Source organism: Vicia villosa, linkage group LG6 (genome assembly GCF_029867415.1).
Source record: "Vicia villosa cultivar HV-30 ecotype Madison, WI linkage group LG6, Vvil1.0, whole genome shotgun sequence".
Taxonomy (NCBI): Eukaryota; Viridiplantae; Streptophyta; class Magnoliopsida; order Fabales; family Fabaceae; genus Vicia; species Vicia villosa.
Window position 1 is genome coordinate 18,589,642 of NC_081185.1, and position 24,489 is coordinate 18,614,130.

General features: G+C 32.9%; 5 protein-coding genes and 1 non-coding gene across 6 annotated transcripts; 1 reads left to right on the top strand and 5 right to left on the bottom strand.

Moving 5' to 3' along the window:
• Positions 1-5,384: 5,384 nt before the first annotated feature.
• Positions 5,385-5,491, bottom strand: LOC131615344 (small nucleolar RNA R71). Its single transcript, XR_009287764.1, has one exon. It is a non-coding gene; the product is annotated as a small nucleolar RNA R71 (small nucleolar RNA).
• A 7,538-nt stretch (positions 5,492-13,029) lies between these two features.
• On the bottom strand, positions 13,030-13,668 carry LOC131613291 (uncharacterized). Its single transcript, XM_058884974.1, has one exon. It carries the CDS (start codon positions 13,666-13,668, stop codon positions 13,030-13,032), a length of 639 nt encoding a protein of 212 aa, XP_058740957.1.
• A 2,032-nt stretch (positions 13,669-15,700) lies between these two features.
• Positions 15,701-16,339, bottom strand: LOC131613292 (uncharacterized). Its single transcript, XM_058884975.1, has one exon. It carries the CDS (start codon positions 16,337-16,339, stop codon positions 15,701-15,703), a length of 639 nt encoding a protein of 212 aa, XP_058740958.1.
• Positions 16,340-18,514: 2,175 nt separating this feature from the next.
• LOC131613293 (uncharacterized) lies at positions 18,515-19,153 on the bottom strand. The gene has a single exon (XM_058884976.1). The coding sequence runs from the start codon at positions 19,151-19,153 to the stop codon at positions 18,515-18,517; it is 639 nt and encodes a 212-aa protein (XP_058740959.1).
• Positions 19,154-21,180: 2,027 nt separating this feature from the next.
• Positions 21,181-21,819, bottom strand: LOC131613294 (uncharacterized). Its single transcript, XM_058884977.1, has one exon. It carries the CDS (start codon positions 21,817-21,819, stop codon positions 21,181-21,183), a length of 639 nt encoding a protein of 212 aa, XP_058740960.1.
• Positions 21,820-23,891: 2,072 nt separating this feature from the next.
• On the top strand, positions 23,892-24,419 carry LOC131613295 (uncharacterized). Its single transcript, XM_058884978.1, has one exon. It carries the CDS (start codon positions 23,892-23,894, stop codon positions 24,417-24,419), a length of 528 nt encoding a protein of 175 aa, XP_058740961.1.
• The last annotated feature ends 70 nt before the right edge of the window (positions 24,420-24,489 follow it).

Here is a 24,489-nt window from a genome sequence, read left to right on the forward strand (position 1 = left end):
ACTCAAAATTTGGTGATGATATGAATTAGTGATGATCTGACTAATTTTAAGAGTATTGTTATTATAAGGAATTTCATACACAATCCCCTAGCATTACTTTACTATTTGTCTAATACAAGTTTATTTCGTTATTAATCTTTAATTCATATTTTATAATTTTGCAAACAACATTGAAACAAACCAAGGAGTTTTTGTTCAATTGAATTTGTTAAAACACTTAAGTTTCTGCGCAGTCCTCAAGAGATCGACACTGGGGATAACCCCAATTATTACTACATCGAGAAAATAGTGCACTTGCTATAATTTTCCGATCATATATCCCTAGAAGAGTCGCCAGTTTTGTAATACAGTGGGAGAACTGACTTTTTTGAATGTTGCGGATAGCAAGATTCGCCACCGACTTTTATTTTATCCAATATATAGAAAGGCTAAAAGAACGGAAAAAAACCTTTTAAAAGAGATTGAGTTCGGGGGGTAAGTTATACAAAGGGAAGGTGTAAGCACCCTTTGTATCCATGGTTATCCATGGACTCTTAATTGCTTAGTTCGCTTGTTTGTTTGAATTATTTGAAAAGTGTCGTGTGTGAATTGAAAAGATTTTTGAATAAAGAATTTAGCTTGTAAATAAGCGTAGCCTTTTAGAAAGTAGTTTTGAAAAGAAGTGGGAAAAAAGAGTTTGAATTTAAATCAGAGCAAGCAATTAGTAGCAACTACCCTAATTTTTAGATTTTTGTTCTTTCAGCTTTTCAGTTTGAAAGGGCTATCCATACTATAGGAGGGCAGGTAGTCGTTTCATTGGATGTATCGGGTCATCGAGGATTATCGTTCGTCATAAGACTGACCCTGCCATAAAGAGGGCAGGTAGTCTTTACGGAAGGATAAAATAGTCATTTAGGCAATAAGCGAGGATACCTTAGCAATTGGGACGATCACCGTGTTTGTTTTCCGAGGCAGCATCGAGGAACTAGATCTCATATGATGATTTCAATGATTAAGGCAACCTTTGCTTTAGGTATCCTCAGAATCAATGGACTTGACTATCTTGTAATAATAATAAAAGGCAACAAAGTAATAAGGCAACAAGGCAACAAGAGAGGTTACCCTAAAGGTGTGGCACAATCACGTGGTTAAATTCATTTATTTTATCTTGTAATTAGTTATTCTAGGATAATTAAAGGCTTGCACTCCCTAAGATTACTAACCACGCAGTTTAAAAATACAGAAATTAAAGGCAGAATTAAAAAGTCCTATGCTATTATAATAAACACCTATGGGAAGAAAAAATAAAGGCAAGAATTATAAACCTAAACTGTTACAATAAACACCTGCAGGGAAATAGAGGCAAAATATAGAAGAAATAAAATAAGCCATTACAAGCTTTGGGGCAAATGCAAAATTAGGAAAATATAATAAAGGTAAACCCCAAATGGGGGAACAAGTTAACCAGGTTAATAGAATAAATAAAGGCAAGGCAAACAGTATAAGGTAAACAAAATGTTTTGAAAAGAGGGTAAACCCTGATTTTAAGAAAAGGTTTTCAGAGATGAAAAAGAAAAGATTAAAAAAAGGTTAAGGGCAAACCCTGATTTTTTAGGGAACAAGGTTTTATGAGAAAAATGACACATTAATTAATGGACAACACCTACCTAAAAATACCTAAGGCTACTAGGGTTTTAAATTAATCGAGGCTAACAAACCCTAAAAATTAATTACTGGTTTTTTAACCTAATTAATTTAAAAATCGGCTAATCCTGATTAAATTAACTCTAAGTTATTTAACCTAATCGCTTAACCTAATTCAAATTAATCATCTAATTATTTAACCTAACTTATTTAATTAAATTAATTAAGTCCTAAATTAAAATATTTAATTATTACCTAAAATCAATCACATATTTATTATTAAAAACTAAGTTAATTTTTAAGGTTAATTACTATTAAAAAAATAAATTATTTAAATAAACAAATTTTACTAAAAAAAAGGTTTGAAGTTATATAAAAAAATGTTTAGAAAAGAAAATAATAGGTTAAAAAGTTAATAAGAACATTAAAAGAAATAAAAATATAAAAGAACTAAAAAACCTGGCGCATATGATCTCATGTGGGCGGCTGGACGGTCCATGATATAGATGTGCGTTCCTGAATGTCTGATTTGGAGGAGATTCGATCCTATGGTCAGAATAAGGAGCGTATCATACGCGTGTGGGACTGAAGACACTGGATTCACATATTCAAAGAATCTTTCGCGCGCGTGAGTAGTCCAATGAGGAAGTGCCACGCCATCATCTTCTTTCCCCCACCGTCGTTTTAGACCTGTAACAACCCTGTAGCCACAGACAAACCAGTGCTATAGACTTTAGCAACGGTTTCCAAGTGTAGCCGTAGCACCTGCACTTCTCAAATTAAAATATATGCATAAAAAATTTACAAGGGGGCCATGGATCGACTGCAAATTTCCTTACGAATTCATTGGTGTTATTGGTTTGGGTCAATTTTTCCTGCAAATCGAAGCCCTAAAACGGAGCTTCTAAAACCTAACAATGGTAAAACACCATACATGCACTTGAACCACGATTAAAAAATCTAGAACGCATCATAACATCGTTGTAAACATAAATATGCTGTTAAATTACATTAATGGGGCGTGAATAATTGAAACCGAGTTTGAAATTTGGAGAACAAACCTTGGCTTAGTACTTACAATTCTGCACGCTGTAGACCTGGGGATTGATTCTGTAGCAACCTGCCCTAAAAATTAAGCTTTTAGAGTCGCCACCTATTCTGAAGGGAGAATAGGAAACCCTACGCAGTTTAGAGATCAGGGTAAGTTATTATAATCAGGTTGAGGGAAGGTGTTAGACACCCTCAACCCTTTCCTATTGGCTTTGAATCTAAGGGTCAAGTTTTATGGCTAAAAGTTAAGGTTAATAGCTAAGGAATTGAATAGGGGAAAAATTGAGATTTTAGGGAGGGGGACTCGCCTTGGTTATTGATAACACGATTTTATATCGTATATTTAGCTTGAAATCCGTAGATATTTATAGCATTTTCCGTTTATTATATTGTTTTATTATGATATAATGCGAGTATTTGCTTTGTTTCAGGTTTTACTCTCTTATTGAGACTATTTGTGAAAAGGAGAGGAAATGGAGCTAAAACGACTACTAATTGTGCCTAAAAGATGAAAAATGGGTGCTGAAGTGAAAAGGAGGTGCAAATAAGGCCCAAATGTGCAAAGTACAAGTCCAGCCCACGAAGATACAAATCTGCACGTGGCCCAAATCACACAAGCAAGAGGAGACGCACGTCTCCAACTACTTCCTGCCACGTCACCAAGTGGAGACGCACGTCTCCAATCCTCCTAAATCTTCTCCACTTGAGACGCACGTCTCAAGTCGTTCAAAGGAGTCCCTCAAAAAGTGGAGACTCACGTCTCCAAGTCCCAGTCAAGAAACGTCCCTCATTTCACGGACTCCAACTGCAAAGGCTCGCCTATAAATAGAGGCAGATACTTCACTTCAACCTGTCCGATTTTCTGCTAACGAAGTGCTGCCGAAATTGTTTCGCGATCACTATTTTCTTCCTGCTTTCAATTAAACATTCTTATTTTCTCACAGCAATTTCTACACCGGAAATTGTTGTGAACCTTTTATAAATCTAGCCTTACGTTAGATTTATCCTTTTATTTCCTTGTTTTAAATTTCTGTCCGTTTAATTCCGAAGAACGATCCAGCCAACCTGTGGTGGAAGTTCGGTACTTCAAGATTCAATTGCAATTTATTTTATTCAGGTTTATCATTTACCGCTTTATTTATTATCCTTATTGCATGATATATTATATGCCATTTAACATGCCTTTTATTATAAACCAAATTAATTTATGCATGCTTAACCGTATTAGTATGTCTGGCTAATTAACTAAGATATCGGTATGTAAAGTAAGTTAACCGTGGGATCCGAAATAAATTGGCTTAATTATATTTTATTAAATATCACTTGTTTTTGGTTTGTATGTCTAATTTAATTAGTAAGTCTTAAAACCAATAGAGCGAAAATTTGAGGGGTTAAGACGGTCAAAGGTTAAAATCAATAGAGCGAAAGTTTGAGATCTTTAACTGGATAGTAGACATAGGACATTAGTTTTAAGGATGGCGAAAGCGTATTAAAACTAATTAGAACTTATGTATTTTCAAAAAATGTTTTTACACCCGAGCGGGATGGCGAAAGCATACGTTAGGAATATTAGCATGTTCCGAGTCAATAGAGCGAAAGTTTGAGATTAGGGGATTTAAATAGATAACAACTTCATAAAGCAAGCATTTTATTAATTACGTTGTTTCCAAAAAGATTTTCTAAAATCTATTGGGATGGCGAAAGCGTACATTACGAGTTAGGATAGTAGTCTAAATCAACAGAGCGAAAGTTTGAGAGGAGGACTTTTAATCAATTGAATTAATAAAGATTTTTAATCGAATTATGCATTAGCCAATGGACCTTCGGATCACCTAAAGTTAAACGAAATACATACTGATATCCGTCTATTATTATATTTCTTAATATTCACAATCACTTTCCCTTAGGAACAATCAAAATATTAGCAGCCTTAGCTTTACATAGTAACCTTAGATAACGGTAGATCGATTCATAGTCCATGTGGATTCGATATCTTTTAAAAATACACGGCACGACTGTGCACTTGCAGTCATAAGATTAATAGACACGTAAAGTTGCGATCAAGTTTTTGGCGCCGTTGCCGGGGACTATTTAAGTCGATATCGTAACTCACTGTTACACCGTAGAGACTAGGGCAATTCTTTCCTTTCTTTCTGGACGATTGTATGCCAAATACTCGTTCACAAGGAGGAGATTTAATACATCGAATCAACGAGATCGAATGTTTCATTAACGTCAAACTTCGAGCTCGCAACCTTCCCGAAGTAGCACCAATTCCGATTAATCAGGAATTGACCTTTACTGATCAAATCAACCAAATTACCCCGAAGTTAGAGATGGCTGCTATTCGTCCTCTTAGAGACTATGCCGCTCCTTCACGCGTTGAACCGCAATCAAGTATCACACCACCTGCGATTGAGGCGAACAATTTCGAACCGAAACCTTCGTTGGTATAAGCTGTTCAACAGAATCAATTCTCTGGAAGCCCTGCAGACGACCCCAACCTCCATTTATCTGTGTTCGTGCAATATGCTGACACTGTCAAAGCTAACAACGTTAGTTCCGAAGCTATTCGATTACGTCTCTTTCCTTTCTCTTTGAGAGATAGAGCTAGAGCGTGGCTTCAATCCCTACCTTCTAATTCCATAACTACATGGGACGAATTGAAGAGAGTATTTTTAGCAAGATACTTTCCGCCTAGCAAAACTGCTATGCTAAGAGGTCAAATCAATGGATTTACCCAGAAAGATAACGAATCACTCTTCGAGGCTTGGGAACGATACAAGGACATGCTTAGACTATGCCCTCATCATGGACTCGAACCATGGCTGATCATCCATACTTTCTATGGTGGTCTCCTTTATAACACTAAAATGACTATAGATGCCGCTGCTGGCGGAGCACTAATGGACAAACCCCATGATGAAGCATACAACCTCATAGAGAACATGGCACAAAACCATTACCAATGGGGTGGAGAACGAGCCGCTCTACAGAAGACCCAAACCAAAGGAGGAATGTACGAAGTAAGTGGTATAGACCGCGTTAATGCTAAAGTAGACGCTTTAACTCAAAAGATCGAAAACTTAACCATCACTCCTTCAGCCACCGCTGCTGCCGTAGCACCTAACTGCGAGATTTGTGGATTAACTGGACACGCAGTTGCCGAATGTCAACTCTTGACTGGTATCCCATCTGATCAAGTAAATTATGCCCAAGGAAACCCTTATTCTAACACGTATAACCCTGGATGGAAAAACCACCCAAACTTTTCGTTTAAGAACAACAATGCGTTGTACGCGCCTGGACAAGCACCTGTTGTCCCTCCTGGCTAAAAAGCGCCTATAGCTGCTCAAAACGCCCCTAGGAAGTCGAATCTAGAAATCATGATGGAAAACTTTATAGCTTCCCAACAACAAACCAATAAGGACTTCCTAAATCAAAACATCCACAATAGCGAGCAACTAAAACAATTATCGAACAAAGTAGATGCCTTAGCTACGCATAACAAAATGTTAGAAACTCAAATTTCACAAGTAGCTCAACAACAAGCACCTACTACTGCCCCTGCTGGCATGTTTCCTGCTCAACCACAACCTAATCCTAAAGGGCATGTGAACGCGATAACACTACGAAGTGGAACGAACTACGATGGACCCATTGATCCTAGAACTCAAAACGCACTCATGTCACAACAAGAGCCAAAGGAAACCAAAAAGACGTCAATTGATGATCAAACTGCTAAGACCAATGAGAACAACAACGAAGTGGAACCTGAAAAAGAAAAACCTTACGTTCCACCACCACCTTATAAGCCACCAATTCCTTACCCTCAAAGATTAGCTAAATCCAAAACCGAAGCGCAATTTAAAAAAATTGTAGAACTTCTGAAACAATTAAACATAACCATACCGTTCACAGAAGCCATAACTGAAATGCCTTCGTACGCTAAATTCTTAAAAGAAATTCTATCGAACAAAAAGAAACTCGAGGATAACGAAACTGTAACACTTACCGCTGAATGTAGCGCTATCATCCAAAATAACATGCCTCCCAAACTGAAAGATCCTGGTAGCTTTTCTATACCCTGCGTAATAGGAAAGACTATTATAGAGAAAGCCTTGTGCGACTTAGGAGCCAGTGTTAGTTTGATGCCTCTCTCAACCTGTAAGAAACTAGATCTGGGTGAGCTTAAGGCAACGAGAATGTCTCTTCAACTAGCTGACCGTTCAATTAAATAACCTGTAGGAATGTTAGAAAATATCCCTGTTCCTGTAGGCCAATTCTACATCCCAAATGACTTCATCATAATGGATATCCAAGAAGATTCTAACATCCCGATCATATTAGGAAGACCATTCTTAGCAACCGCTGGTGCAATTATAGACGTCAAGCGAGGAAAGCTTACCTTCGAAGTAGGAGAAGAGGAAATCGAATTTATTCTTTCCCAATTCCTAAAAGCACCTTCTATAATTGACACATGCTGCTCTGCCGACATAATCGACGAGTGTGTGAATGAAATAAAATCCGAACCACATAAGGAATCCGAGATCTTAAGAATTCCTATACCGCCAATTTTTGAAGATGACAACTGGCGTAGGGAATATCAAGATAACCACCTGAGTGAATGTTTGGCATTAACTCCTGATCCTATACCTGGGCCTAAGAAACATGCTATAGAACTTAAAACACTACCTACCGATCTTAGGTACGAATTCCTAGACGAAGAACTTAATCGACCAATTATAGTTAACGCCAATTTAGGACAAACCGAGACTGAAAAACTACTTACCGTACTAAGAAAATACCCAACCGCTTTAGGATATAACATATTGGATCTGAAAGGAATAAGTCCTTCCCTCTGTATGCACCGCATTATGCTCGAAGAAGATTGTAAAACCTCTAGGGAACATCAAAGGCGAATAAATCCCATTATGAGCGATGTGGTTAAAAAGGAAATCCAAAAACTGCTAGAAGCCGAAATCATATATCCAATATCCGATAGTAAATGGGTTAGTCCTGTTCATGTCGTACCAAAGAAAGGAGGAGTTACTGTAATCACTAACGCAAAAGGAGAATCTGTAGCATAACGTACCCAAACTGGATGGAGAATATGCATTGACTATAGGAAGCTAAACAAAGCCACCCGAAAAAAGACCATTTCCTTTTACTATTCATAGATCAAATGCTCGAACACCTAGCTAAACACTCACATTTCTGTTATCTGGATGGATACTCCGGATTTTTCCAAATTCCTATCCACCCTGACGACCAAGAAAAGACCACGTTTACCTGTCCTTATGTTACATTCGCTTATAGACGAATGCCTTTCGGACTTTGCAATGCACCCGCAACCTTCCAAAGATGCATGATGGCAATATTTGCCGACTTCCTGGATGGAATAATGGAGGTCTTTATGGACGACTTCTCAGTCTGTGGAGGAAGTTTTGAAACATGTTTAGAGAACCTTGAATTGGTACTTAAACGATGCGTAAGCGTTAACCTAGTCCTTAATTGGGAAAAATGCCATTTCATGGTTCGACAAGGAATCGTACTTGGACACATCGTATCCGATAGAGGGATCAAAGTGGATAAAGCTAAAATCGAAATTATCGAAAACCTTCAACCTCCCAAAACAGTTAGAGAAATAAGGAGTTTTCTAGGACACGCTGGTTTTTACCGACGTTTCATTAAGGATTTCTCTAAAATAACCAAACCCTTAACCGAATTACTGATGAAAGACACCGAATTCATTTTTAACGATAAATGCACTGAAGCATTCCATACGCTTAAACAAGCATTAATCTCTGCGCCAATTATGCAACCTCCCGACTGGAATGAGCCTTTCGAAATAATGTGCGACGCAAGCGATTATGCTGTAGGAGCCGTTCCAGGGCAAAGAAAAGATAAGAAACTACATGTCATATACTATGCGAGTAGAACCCTAGACAAAGCTCAAATGAATTACGCCACGACAGAAAAAGAATTATTAGTTGTCGCATTCGCGTTAGATAAGTTTGGTTCTTACCTGGTAGGAGCCAAAATAATCATATACACTGACCATGCCGCCATTAGGTACCTCTTAACCAAGAAGGACGCCAAACCGAGACTGTTAAGATGGATCCTGTTATTACAAGAGTTCGACTTGGAAATTAAAGATAAAAAGGGAGCTGAAAATGTCGTAGAAGATCACCTCTCTCGACTGGAAAATCTGAAACCCGAACAAGTACCAATTGACGATGATTTCCCTTATGAAAGACTCATAGCTCAGTTAGAAGCTAACGAATTAGAACCATACCATCCAATCACTGAAACCAATAACTTCGCAGAAGTAGCTTTAGCCCGCTCTGACACACCTTGGTATGCAGACTTCGTAAATTACCTAGCTGCTGGTGTACTTCCTCCTGATCTAAGTTACCAACAGAAGAAGAAATTCTTCCATGACCTAAAACATTACTATTGGGACGACCCGCTCCTTTTCAAAAGAGGCCCCGATGGAATCTTTAGACGTTGTGTACCCGAGGAAGAAATAGGAAGCATAATAATACATTGTCATTCTGCACCATGTGGAGGACACCATAACACATCTAGAACCTGCGCCAAAATCCTTCAATCTGGACTCTTCTGGCCCAACCTGTGGAAAGACGTTTATTTTGCTGTATTAAACTGTGATAGATGCCAACGAACTGGAAATATTTCGAGACGTGACGAAATGCCTCAAAAGGGCATCCTAGAAGTAAAAATATTTGACGTCTGGGGAATAGACTTTATGGGTCTGTTTCCATCATCATTCGGAAATCAATATATACTCGTAGCTGTCGATTACGTTTCGAAATGGATAGAAGCTATCGCTTCTCCTACAAACGATACACTAGTAGTTATCAAACTCCTCAAAAACGTCATCTTTCCTAGGTTCGGTGTGCCAAGACTGGTAATTAGCGATGGTGGGTCCCATTTCATTTCAAGAATCCTTGAAAAAATCCTTCGAAAATATGGAGTAAATCATCGAATAGCTACACCATACCATCCACAAACAAGCGGACAGGTAGAAGTATCTAACCGCGAAATTAAGCAAATATTGGAGAAAACTGTTGCCATATCTAAAAAGGATTGGTCATCCAAGTTAAATGAAGCTTTATGGGCTTATAGAACAGCTTTCAAAACTCCAATTGGAAGTACCCCATTCAAACTCGTTTATGGAAAATCATGCCACCTTCTGGTAGAGTTAGAACATAAAGCCTATTGGGACATTAAAAATTTAAATTTAAACTACACTACCGCTGATGAGAAACGACTTCTGGACATAAACGAATTAGACGAACTAAGACAAGACGCTTACGAAAACGCCAAAATCTATAAAGAGAGAACGAAAAAATGGCATGACAAGCGTATATCTAGGAAAATTTTTAGCATAGGCGATAAAGTACTTCTATTTAATTCTAGATTAAAATTATTTCCTGGAAAGTTACGACCTAGGTGGTCTGGCCCTTTCGAAATCACTAACATATTTCCGACCGGAGCGATAGAAATCAAAGGAGAAACGTCAAACCTTTTGTCGTAAATGGGCAACGTCTTAAGTATTACCATCATCTCGAACACGATGAAAACATTCCAATTTTTAAACTTGACGAGCTGCCCGCTCATTCGGATAAATAATTTTCTATTTTAAAATCATCGAGCTTACGACATAAAACAAAGCGCTTGGTGGGAGACAACTGTTAGACGATAGGACTGGTCTAGAGGGGGTGAATAGACCACCTTTTTCGACCTAAGAAAATTTTATCTATTTGAAACGTGACTTCCCTGAATCACTTAATCGTCTAAGATGATTATGTTATCGGGGACCGGATATGTGCTATAAACCAAACGGATGAGAATGACAAGTGATGAATTATGTTTTAACGAAAATCTCGATTGTCTCAATTACACACTATATGGTATATTACTCACAATGAACGTTTTCACTAAAATATGAACAAAAATGTGATTGAGTAATTTTATCGAACACTTGGTGATCGATATTTTACTTAACTTTAGTTGTTGTTCAATAATGGAAATAAACGAAAACAAGTGAAAATGCGATAAAGTAAAAGCGATAAGGAACACAGTATTTGTTTAGGCAGTTCCTCTATCGTCCTCGCAGGAGTACGTCAGCCCGTAATTTCAATTGAAATTAGGAAAGTTTTTATTTAATTGCAAAATGTTTAACAAGGAAAGAAAGTACCAATCACCAACTACAACAATGCAGTAAAATTGAAATACACTTCGATCCTTCCCTTGATTCGAGTCGAATCAAGTCGATGTCCAATCTTCACGATTAAGACCTCGATCTTTTCTTTCTCAATCCTCCGGTTGTAGCAAGTTTGTTGAGTAGATCTTCAATCTCTCAAACCCTTATGCACGGCTGAATTGTTACCAAAGCAAATCGATCGTCAAAAACCTTCAAACCCAAAATCTTTGATGAGGAAGGAAAAACCCTAAGGTTTTATACAAGAAACACCCTCAACACTCTTCACTCGAACAAGATGAATGTCTACCGTCGAATCTCGAACAAGGCAAACTCTATCGTCGAACCTTATCAACACACGTTCCTTACTTCGATCGAGAAAGATGATTATGTGTGATTCTCGATCAATAAGCGAAAGGTTGAAGATGAGAAGATGCTGAGTCTATATTTCACGTTTCTTGTTATTTTTTCCATAGAATGATCACTTGAGTATTTATACCACACTTAATGCATAATCAATTTGAACACAGCAGAAAAACCAATTTAAGAAGCGACAGGTCTACCTGCTCTCTGCATAGGTCAACCTATTGAGTTTGTTGCACTTGAAAATGAGGGATGTGATACACTTGCGTCGACCTGAAGGGTCGGCGTGCGCATACCCGAGATTTCCCAAAGTTGCATGCGTCGACCTAATCCTTCCATGCGTCGACGCATTCCCCTTTTTCACCTGAGGTTGCAAAAGCTGAATGAGTCGACCTGAAGGGTCAGCGTGCGCATACCCGAGATTTCCCCAAAGTTCCATGCGTCGACCTATGCATGTAATGCGTCGACGCATTCACTCCTTACTTGGAATTTTTCAGAATCTGCTTGCAATAGGTCGACCTATTGCATGTATAACTATATATTAAGAATGGGTATAAGGTATTAGTAGAGAAGTCCAAAGGATTAGTTGAGTCAAAGTAATAATAAATTTGAAAAAAAATATATCAATAATATATAACATCTTAATAAAATTTAATTTTTAAAAAATTGTTGATTTATAAATATCAACAACTTGTTTACATTAATATATAAATATGAATAAATTTTTGGATCAACAATTTACACTCATTTAACTCAACTAGCACTTAATAGTTGAGCTACCTCACCCGTCCCAATATATTTAATTTTAGGTGGAAATATAGACTTTAAATATTATAATTTATTTTCAAAAATATTTTTGGTTGGAGAATGTTCGACGCACTTAAAATGCTTGTAAAAAAAATTGAAGTTATTGCCGATAATAAAAAAACTAGTTATATAGTGATCCTAAAATAGTTTATTTTTACAAATAAAAAACATTAATAATTAAGAGATACTTTAGGTTAAAAATTAGAGTTATATTAGTTTTAAAAAGGGATTGGCTTGTATCTTTTGAAAAATAAATATTACTCCATTATAAAAAAGAATAAAATATTACTTAAGAAAATTTTAATAATAAAATTTACAAGTTCAAGGTTGGCCCAAAGTAATAGTAATAGATATGTAGTCAATTATTTTCTTCTTCTTTATATTATAAAGAGTAGACGTTGAGAATAAAATAGGCTTTTAAGCTTCTCCGAGAATAGGAAATGTATCCCATATTATTATTTGTAGTGAGAATAAAGTTAAAAAAAATATTCATTTTTTGAGATATTTGTACCAAATTCATACGACACAGAAAAAGATCTGACAATATTTTTCTAAGTATAATAAGATTAAAGTGGAAATTCATAGCTTGCCGATAAAATCAATGCCAAACTTTGTTTCTCCCGTAGAGAAATTACAAAAGCTTATAACAATGTAAATTATCTTCTCTAAATAGGAATGAGTTATTTCATTTCTATTGTAGATCACCATCTTTAAGAAAAAACATTGATGTATTTTACTTTCTTTATGAAAATAGAAATACTCACCATAGAAATTTGAAATTACAAAATAATCATTTATGTGATTCAAAACTAAAAGGATAAAGAGCAGTAGAGCAAAAGACGAGTAAATTAATAAACATGATTTTATTGATATGCAATTCTTACACAAATCAAACATAGAATATAAATTTTCATTATTTATTCCTCTTCAATGTGTGTACTAATTCAAGCAGACGAAGATCAAAATGCGGAAGGGGTTGGGGCTGGTGGGTGATGATGGTGATGCTTCTTGGGTTTTTTGTGATGACGATCCAAATCAAGAGAATCAATAGAGGAGGAAGATTGTGATCGAGCTGGGGAAGGGGTTGGGGCTGATGGGTGGTGGCGATGATGTTTCTTGTGGTGATGATCCACATCAAAGGAATCATTAATTAAAGAAGATGGTGATTGAATAGGGGAATGGATAGGGGCTGATGGATGATGATGATGATGATGTTTCTTGCCATGATGCTCTAGATCAACGGAATCAATATGGACGGAAGATGGTGACTGAACAGGAGAAGGGCTTGGGGTTGATGGATGATGACGATGATGTCTCTTGTGATGACGATCTATATCTATAGAATCAATAGAGGAGGTATAGGTTGATTGACTAGGAGAAGGGGATGGGGATGATGGGTGATGTCTAGGATGTTTTTTGTGATGATGATCCAAATCAAGAGAATCAAAAGAGTAAGAAGATTGTGAATGAACAGGGGATGGAGTTGGAGCTGATGGGTGATGTTTTGCGTGTTTTTTGTGAGTATAAACCCCTTTAGCAAAGCCCATGAAAGAGCTCACTTGAAGTAAGACTACTACTAAGATTAAAATTTTGGCCATGTCTCTATGCAAGATACAATAACCAAAAGTGATGGTGAAGCAATATTGATATGTTGTGAGCTCCTGAAAGATGTTATTTATAGGAGCTTATGTCAAGAATATGTGTTAAAATACACTATGTACCTGGTCAAAAAAACTTAACGTCTAGAAATTTTAAAATAGGTTAGTTGAAAACTTTATTTTTAATTATTAAAAGTGTTCAAGAAAGATATTAATAAATACACATTATAATATGATGACGATTTTTACGAAAATTTATATTTATTCTTTGAATATTTTAAGAAATACTCCCTTTTGACCTATAAATAATAAATAGTTTTTGTTTTAGAAGCATTGAATAATCCATTTATTTTCTCTATATAACATTGTCACGTTTCTCTAATAATTCTGACCAAAGACACAATTTTTTTTAATCATATCGAGTATTAATAAATAATACTCCCTCTGGTCCTATTTATTAGAAAATATTCCCTTTTTAAATACATTGAATAAATAATGTATCTGGACAATATATTGTCCAGATACATTATTTATTCAATGTATCTAAAAAATGAATCTTCTCTTATAATTAGGACCGGAGGTAGTAATACATTTTGTCATTTATTCCTATAAACCATGTATATATTCATAATACTTTAAAATAGATATATATTATTATATTATAAAGAAAAAAAAAGAGAAACTTTATTTGAATTTTTAAAAACTTTAATTATTATATTATTAATAATTTTAATATATATATATATATTTTTTTTTTTTGTTTTTATAACACATTTTTTAAAAAAATAAATACTATTTTTGATGTACTTTACCCTTATTCAAAACATATTTAGTATTGAGTCAAAGTAATAATAAATTTGATGAAATTTATATCAATAATATATAACATCTGAATACAATTTAATTTTTAAAAAATTGTTGATTTATAAATATCAACAACTTGTTTACATTAATATACAAATATGAATAAATTTACAGTTAGAGATTGAACTTTGGATCAACAATTTACACTCATTTAACTCAACTAGCAATTAATAGTTGAGCTACCTCACCCGTCCCAATATATTTAATTTTAGGTGGAAATATAGACTTTAAATATTAAAATTTATTTTCAAAAATATTTTTGGTTGGAGAATGTTCGACGCACTTAAAATGCTTGTAAAAAAATTGAAGTTATTGTCGATAATAAAAAAACTAGTTATATAGTGATCCTAAAATAATTTATTTTTACAAATAAAAAAACATTAATAATTAAGAGATACTTTAGGTTAAAAATTAGAGTTATATTAGTTTTAAAAAGGGATTGGCTTGTATCTTTTGAAAAATAAATATTACTCCATTATAAAAAAGAATAAAATATTACTTAAGAAAATTTTAATAATAAAAGTTACAAGTTCAAGGTTGGCCCAAAGTAATAGTAATAGATATGTAGTCAATTATTTTCTTCTTCTTTATATTATAAAGAATAGACGTTGAGAATAAAATAGGCTTTTAAGCTTCTCCGAGAATAGGAAATATATCCCATATTATTATTTGTAGTGAGAATAAATATAAAAAAAATTTCATTTTTTGAGATATTTGTACCAAATTCATGCGACACAGAAAAAGATTTGACAATATTTTTCTAAGTATAATAAGATTAAAGTGGAAATTCACAGCTTGCCGATAAAATCAATGCCAAACTTTGTTTCTCCCGTAGAGAAATTACAAAAGCTTATAACAATGTAAATTATCTTCTCTAAATAGGAATGAGTTATTTCATTTCTATTGTAGATCACCATCTTTAAGAAAAAACATTGATGTATTTTACTTTCTTTATAAAAATAGAAATACTCACCATAGAAATTTGAAATTACAAAATAATCATTTATGTGATTCAAAACTAAAAGGATAAAGAGCAGTAGAGCAAAAGACGAGTAAATTAATAAACATGATTTTATTGATATGCAATTCTTACACAAATCAAACATAGAATATAAATTTTCATTATTTAATCCTCTTCAATGTGTGTACTAATTCAAGCAGACGAAGATCAAAATGCGGAAGGGGTTGGGGCTGGTGGGTGATGATGGTGATGCTTCTTGGCTTTTTTGTGATGACGATCCAAATCAAGAGAATCAATAGAGGAGGAAGATTGTGATCGAGCTGGGGAAGGGGTTGGGGCTGATGGGTGGTGGCGATGATGTTTCTTGTGGTGATGATCCACATCAAAGGAATCATTAATTAAAGAAGATGGTGATTGAATAGGGGAATGGATAGGGGCTGATGGATGATGATGATGATGATGTTTCTTGCCATGATGCTCTAGATCAACGGAATCAATATGGACGGAAGATGGTGACTGAACAGGAGAAGGGCTTGGGGTTGATGGATGATGACGATGATGTCTCTTGTGATGACGATCTATATCTATAGAATCAATAGAGGAGGTATAGGTTGATTGACTAGGAGAAGGGGATGGGGATGATGGGTGATGTCTAGGATGTTTTTTGTGATGATGATCCAAATCAAGAGAATCAAAAGAGTAAGAAGATTGTGAATGAACAGGGGATGGAGTTGGAGCTGATGGGTGATGTTTTGCGTGTTTTTTGTGAGTATAAACCCCTTTAGCAAAGCCCATGAAAGAGCTCACTTGAAGTAAGACTACTACTAAGATTAAAATTTTGGCCATGTCTCTATGCAAGATACAATAACCAAAAGTGATGGTGAAGCAATATTGATATGTTGTGAGCTCCTGAAAGATGTTATTTATAGGAGCTTATGTCAAGAATATGTGTTAAAATACACTATGTACCTGGTCAAAAAAACTTAACGTCTAGAAATTTTAAAATAGGTTAGTTGAAAACTTTATTTTTAATTATTAAAAGTGTTCAAGAAAGATATTAATAAATACACATTATAATATGATGACGATTTTTACGAAAAGTTATATTTATTCTTTGAATATTTTAAGAAATACTCCCTTTTGACCTATAAATAATAAATAGTTTTTGTTTTAGAAGCATTGAATAATCCATTTATTTTCTCTATATAACATTGTCACGTTTCTCTAATAATTCTGACCAAAGACACAATTTTTTTTAATCATATCGAGTATTAATAAATAATACTCCCTCTGGTCCTATTTATTAGAAAATATTCCCTTTTTAAATACATTGAATAAATAATGTATCTGGACAATATATTGTCCAGATACATTATTTATTCAATGTATCTAAAAAATGAATCTTCTCTTATAATTAGGACCGGAGGTAGTAATACATTTTGTCATTTATTCCTATAAACCATGTATATATTCATAATACTTTAAAATAGATATATATTACTACCTCCGTTCCTTTTTATAAGAGACAAGTCATTTTTTAGGTTCATTGAATAACTAATGTACTTGGTCTCCTTATAGACTAGATACATTGATTATTCAATGAATCTAAAAAGTGAATTTTCTCTTATAAAAAGGAACGGAGGTAGTATTATATTATAAAGAAAAAAAAAGAGAAACTTTATTTGAATTTTTAAAAACTTTAATTATTATATTATTAATAATTTTAATATATATATATTTTTTTTTGTTTTTTATAACACATTTTTTAAAAAAATAAATACTATTTTTGATGTACTTTACCCTTATTCAAAACATATTTAGTATTGAGTCAAAGTAATAATAAATTTGATGAAATGTATATCAATAATATATAACATTTTAATACAATTTAATTTTTAAAAAATTGTTGATTTATAAAAATCAACAACTTGTTTACATTAATATACAAATATGAATAAATTTAGAGTTAGAGATTGAACTTTGGATCAACAATTTACACTCATTTAACTCAACTAGCACTTAATAGTTGAGCTACCTCACCCGTCCCAATATATTTAATTTTAGGTGGAAATATAGACTTTAAATATTATAATTTATTTTCAAAAATATTTTTGGTTGGAGAATGTTCGACGCACTTAAAATGCTTGTAAATAAATTGAAGTTATTGCCGATAATAAAAAAACTAGTTATATAGTGATCCTAAAATAATTTATTTTTACAAATAAAAAAACATTAATAATTAAGAGATACTTTAGGTTAAAAATTAGAGTTATATTAGTTTTAAAAAGGGATTGGCTTGTATCTTTTGAAAAATAAATATTACTCCATTTTAAAAAAAGAATAAAATATTACTTAAGAAAATTTTAATAATAAAAGTTACAAGTTAAAGGTTGGCTAAAGTAATAGTAATAGATATGTAGTCAATTATTTTCTTCTTTTTTATATTATAAAGAATAGACGTTGAGAATAAAATAGGCTTTTAAGCTTCTCCGAGAATAGGAAATGTATCCCATATTATTATTTGTAGTGAGAATAAATTTTAAAAAAATATTCATTTTTTGAGATATTTGTACCAAATTCATGCGACACAGAAAAAGATCTGACAATATTTTTCTAAGTATAATAAGATTAAAGTGGAAATTCATAGCTTGCCGATAAAATCAATGCCAAACTTTGTTTCTCCCGTAGAGAAATTACAAAAGCTTATAACAATGTAAATTATCTTCTCTAAATAGGAATGAGTTATTTCATTTCTATTGTAGATCACCATCTTCAAGAAAAAACATTGATGTATTTTACTTTCTTTATAAAAATAGAAATACTCACCATAGAAATTTGAAATTACAAAATAATCATTTATGTGATTCAAAACTAAAAGGATAAAGAGCAGTAGAGCAAAAGACGAGTAAATTAATAAACATGATTTTATTGATATGCAATTCTTACACAAATCAAACATAGAATATAAATTTTCATTATTTAATCCTCTTCAATGTGTGTACTAATTCAAGCAGACGAAGATCAAAATGCGGAAGGGGTTGGGGCTGGTGGGTGATGATGGTGATGCTTCTTGGCTTTTTTGTGATGACGATCCAAATCAAGAGAATCAATAGAGGAGGAAGATTGTGATCGAGCTGGGGAAGGGGTTGGGGCTGATGGGTGGTGGCGATGATGTTTCTTGTGGTGATGATCCACATCAAAGGAATCATTAATTAAAGAAGATGGTGATTGAATAGGGGAATGGATAGGGGCTGATGGATGATGATGATGATGATGTTTCTTGCCATGATGCTCTAGATCAACGGAATCAATATGGACGGAAGATGGTGACTGAACAGGAGAAGGGCTTGGGGTTGATGGATGATGACGATGATGTCTCTTGTGATGACGATCTATATCTATAGAATCAATAGAGGAGGTATAGGTTGATTGACTAGGAGAAGGGGATGGGGATGATGGGTGATGTCTAGGATGTTTTTTGTGATGATGATCCAAATCAAGAGAATCAAAAGAGTAAGAAGATTGTGAATGAACAGGGGATGGAGTTGGAGCTGATGGGTGATGTTTTGCGTGTTTTTTGTGAGTATAAACCCCTTTAGCAAAGCCCATGAAAGAGCTCACTTGAAGTAAGACTACTACTAAGATTAAAATTTTGGCCATGTCTCTATGCAAGATACAATAACCAAAAGTGATGGTGAAGCAATATTGATATGTTGTGAGCTCCTGAAAGATGTTATTTATAGGAGCTTATGTCAAGAATATGTGTTAAAATACACTATGTACCTGGTCAAAAAAACTTAACGTCTAGAAATTTTAAAATAGGTTAGTTGAAAACTTTATTTTTAATTATTAAAAGTGTTCAAGAAAGATATTAATAAATACACATTATAATATGATGACGATTTTTACGAAAAGTTATATTTATTCTTTGAATATTTTAAGAAATACTCCCTTTTGACCTATAAATAATAAATAGTTTTTGTTTTAGAAGCATTGAATAATCCATTTATTTTCTCTATATAACATTGTCACGTTTCTCTAATAATTCTGACCAAAGACACAATTTTTTTTAATCATATCGAGTATTAATAAATAATACTCCCTCTGGTCCTATTTATTAGAAAATATTCCCTTTTTAAATACATTGAATAAATAATGTATCTGGACAATATATTGTCCAGATACATTATTTATTCAATGTATCTAAAAAATGAATCTTCTCTTATAATTAGGACCGGAGGTAGTAATACATTTTGTCATTTATTCCTATAAACCATGTATATATTCATAATACTTTAAAATAGATATATATTATTATATTATAAAGAAAAAAAAAGAGAAACTTTATTTGAATTTTTAAAAACTTTAATTATTATATTATTAATAATTTTAATATATATATTTTTTTTTTGTTTTTTATAACACATTTTTTAAAAAAATAAATACTATTTTTGATGTACTTTACCCTTATTCAAAACATATTTAGTATTGAGTCAAAGTAATAATAAATTTGATGAAATGTATATCAATAATATATAACATTTTAATACAATTTAATTTTTAAAAAATTGTTGATTTATAAAAATCAACAACTTGTTTACATTAATATACAAATATGAATAAATTTAGAGTTAGAGATTGAACTTTGGATCAACAATTTACACTCATTTAACTCAACTAGCACTTAATAGTTGAGCTACCTCACCCGTCCCAATATATTTAATTTTAGGTGGAAATATAGACTTTAAATATTATAATTTATTTTCAAAAATATTTTTGGTTGGAGAATGTTCGACGCACTTAAAATGCTTGTAAATAAATTGAAGTTATTGCCGATAATAAAAAAACTAGTTATATAGTGATCCTAAAATAATTTATTTTTACAAATAAAAAAACATTAATAATTAAGAGATACTTTAGGTTAAAAATTAGAGTTATATTAGTTTTAAAAAGGGATTGGCTTGTATCTTTTGAAAAATAAATATTACTCCATTTTAAAAAAAGAATAAAATATTACTTAAGAAAATTTTAATAATAAAAGTTACAAGTTAAAGGTTGGCCCAAAGTAATAGTAATAGATATGTAGTCAATTATTTTCTTCTTTTTTATATTATAAAGAATAGACGTTGAGAATAAAATAGGCTTTTAAGCTTCTCCGAGAATAGGAAATGTATCCCATATTATTATTTGTAGTGAGAATAAATTTTAAAAAAATATTCATTTTTTGAGATATTTGTACCAAATTCATGCGACACAGAAAAAGATCTGACAATATTTTTCTAAGTATAATAAGATTAAAGTGGAAATTCATAGCTTGTCGATAAAATCAATGTCAAACTTTGTTTCTCCCGTAGAGAAATTACAAAAGCTTATAACAATGTAAATTATCTTCTCTAAATAGGAATGAGTTATTTCATTTCTATTGTAGATCACCATCTTTAAGAAAAAACATTGATGTATTTTACTTTCTTTATAAAAATAGAAATACTCAACATAGAAATTTGAAATTACAAAATAATCATTTATGTTATTCAAAACTAAAAGGATAAAGAGCAGTAGAGCAAAAGACGAGTAAATTAATAAACATGATTTGATTGATATGCAATTCTTACACAAATTAAACATAGAATATAAATTTTCATTATTTAATCCTCTTCAATGTGTGTACTAATTCAAGCAGACGAAGATCAAAATGCGGAAGGGGTTGCGGCTGGTGGGTGATGATGGTGATGCTTCTTGGGTTTTTTGTGATGACGATCCAAATCAAGAGAATCAATAGAGGAGGAAGATTGTGATCGAGCTGGGGAAGGGGTTGGGGCTGATGGGTGGTGGCGATGATGTTTCTTGTGGTGATGATCCACATCAAAGGAATCATTAATTAAAGAAGATGGTGATTTAATAGGGGAATGGATAGGGGCTGATGGATGATGATGATGATGATGTTTCTTGCCATGATGGTCTAGATCAACGGAATCAATATGGACGGAAGATGGTGACTGAATAGGAGAAGGGCTTGGGGTTGATGGATGATGACGATGATGTCTCTTGTGATGACGATCTAAATCTATAGAATCAATAGAGGAGGTATAGGTTGATTGACTAGGAGAAGGGGATGGGGATGATGGGTGATGTCTAGGATGTTTTTTGTGATGATGATCCAAATCAAGAGAATCAAAAGAGTAAGAAGATTGTGAATGAACAGGGGATGGAGTTGGAGCTGATAGGTGATGTTTTGCGTGTTTTTTGTGAGTATAAACCCCTTTAGCAAAGCCCATGAAAGAGCTCACTTGAAGTAAGACTACTACTAAGATTAAAATTTTGGCCATGTCTCTATGCAAGATACAATAACCAAAAGTGATGGTGAAGCAATATTGATATGTTGTGAGCTCCTGAAAGATGTTATTTATAGGAGCTTATGTCAAGAATATGTGTCACAATACACTATGTACCTGGTCAAAAAAACTTAACGTCTAGAAATTTTAAAATAGGTTAGTTGAAAACTTTATTTTTAATTATTAAAAGTGTTTCAAGAAAGATATTAATAAATACACATTATAATATGATGACGATTTTTACGAAAAGTTATATTTATTCTTTGAATATTTTAAGAAATACTCCCTTTTGACCTATAAATAATAAATAGTTTTTGTTTTAGAAACAATGAATAATCCATTTATTTTCTCTATATAACATTGTCACGTTTCTCTAATAATTCTGACCAAAGACACAATTTTTTTTAATCATATTGAGTATTAATAAATCATACTCCCTCTCGTCCTATTTATAATAAAATATTTCCTTTTTAGATACATTGAATAAATAATGTATATGGACAATATATTGTCCAGATACATTATTTATTCAATGTATCTAAAAAAGGAATCTTCTCTTATAAATGGGACCGGAGGTAGTAATACATTTTTTGTCATTTATTCCTATAAACCATTTATATATTCTTAATACTTTAAAATAGACATATATTACTACCTCCGGTCTCAATTATAAGAGAAGATTCATTTTTTAAACATGCAATTCACAAAACTCCAATTCCTACCCCAAGTTCTAACTATGGAACTCACCTTGGATCAAATGGAGGTTAACACAACATTCATGCTGCCATGGTACTCTCCTTTTGCCCAAAAAATCATCTTCTTCTTCATCAAATCCGTAACTCTCTTATAACCTATTTCAGCATGCATCATCTGACTTCAAATCCGCTTATTTCCATCAATACAGCACCTATGAACGCAAACCATATATGCAAATTGAAGAGAATTTCGTTATCTTTCCAACAAAACCAGAATCGTTACAATCGGGGTTATGAGCATAAAGTTGTTACCTTTTTAGTGCAACTGTACCATGGAATACGAAAATGGAACTTGAGTTAGGAGTTCTTCTTTTCTTCTTAGCTCTAATCTCTTTATTCTCCAAAATAAATGATTCTATAATAAGGACACATATTCCTTCATTCCAAACAAGTCTTTATGGCTCATGCATAATGTTTAATGTCTAATTTGCCCTTTAACCAAGTGGTAATTACAACCTTGCCACTTAGTTCAATCCCAATACTAAATATGTTTTGAATAAGGGTAAAGTACATCAAAAATAGTATTTATTTTTTAAAAAAATGTGTTATAAAAAACCAAACAAAAATTATATATATTAAAATTATTAATAATATAATAATTAAAGTTTTTAAAAATTCAAATAAAGTTTCTCTTATTTATTTCTTTATAATATTATAATATATATCTATTTTAAAGTATTATGAATATATAAATGGTTTATAGGAATAAATGACAAAAAATGTATTACTACCTCCGGTCCCAATTATAAGAGAAGATTCATTTTTTAGATACATTGAATAAATAATGTATCTGGACAATATATTGTCCAGATACATTATTTATTCAATGTATCTAAAAAGGGAATATTTTCTAATAAATAGGACCAGAGGGAGTATTATTTATTAATACTCAATATGATTAAAAAAATTGTGTCTTTGGTCAGAATTATTAGAGAAACGTGACAATGTTATATAGAGAAAATAAATGGATTATTCAATGCTTCTAAAACAAAAACTATTTATTATTTATAGGTCAAAAGGGAGTATTCCTTAAAATATTCAAAGAATAAATATAACTTTTCGTAAAAATCGTCATCATATTATAATGTGTATTTATTAATATCTTTCTTGAAACACTTTTAATAATTAAAAATAAAGTTTTCAACTAACCTATTTTAAAATTTCTAGACGTTAAGTTTTTTTGACCAGGTACATAGTGTATTTTGACACATATTCTTGACATAAGCTCTTATAAATAACATCTTTCAGGAGCTCACAACATATCAATATTGCTTCACCATCACTTTTGGTTATTGTATCTTGCATAGAGACATGGCCAAAATTTTAATCTTAGTAGTAGTCTTACTTCAAGTGAGCTCTTTCATGGGCTTTGCTAAAGGGGTTTATACTCACAAAAAACACGCAAAACATCACCCATCAGCTCCAACTCCATCCCCTGTTCATTCACAATCTTCTTACTCTTTTGATTCTCTTGATTTAGATCATCATCACAAAAAACATCCTAGACATCACCCATCATCCCCATCCCCTTCTCCTAGTCAATCAACCTATACCTCCTCTATTGATTCTATAGATTTAGATCGTCATCACAAGAGACATCATCGTCATCATCCATCAACCCCAAGCCCTTCTCCTGTTCAGTCACCATCTTCCGTCCATATTGATTCCGTTGATCTAGACCATCATGGCAAGAAACATCATCATCATCATCCATCAGCCCCTATCCATTCCCCTGTTCAATCACCATCTTCTTTAATTAATGATTCCTTTGATGTGGATCATCACCACAAGAAACATCATCGCCACCACCCATCAGCCCCAACCCCTTCCCCAGCTTGATCACAATCTTCCTCCTCTATTGATTCTCTTGATTTGGATCGTCATCACAAAAAACCCAAGAAGCATCACC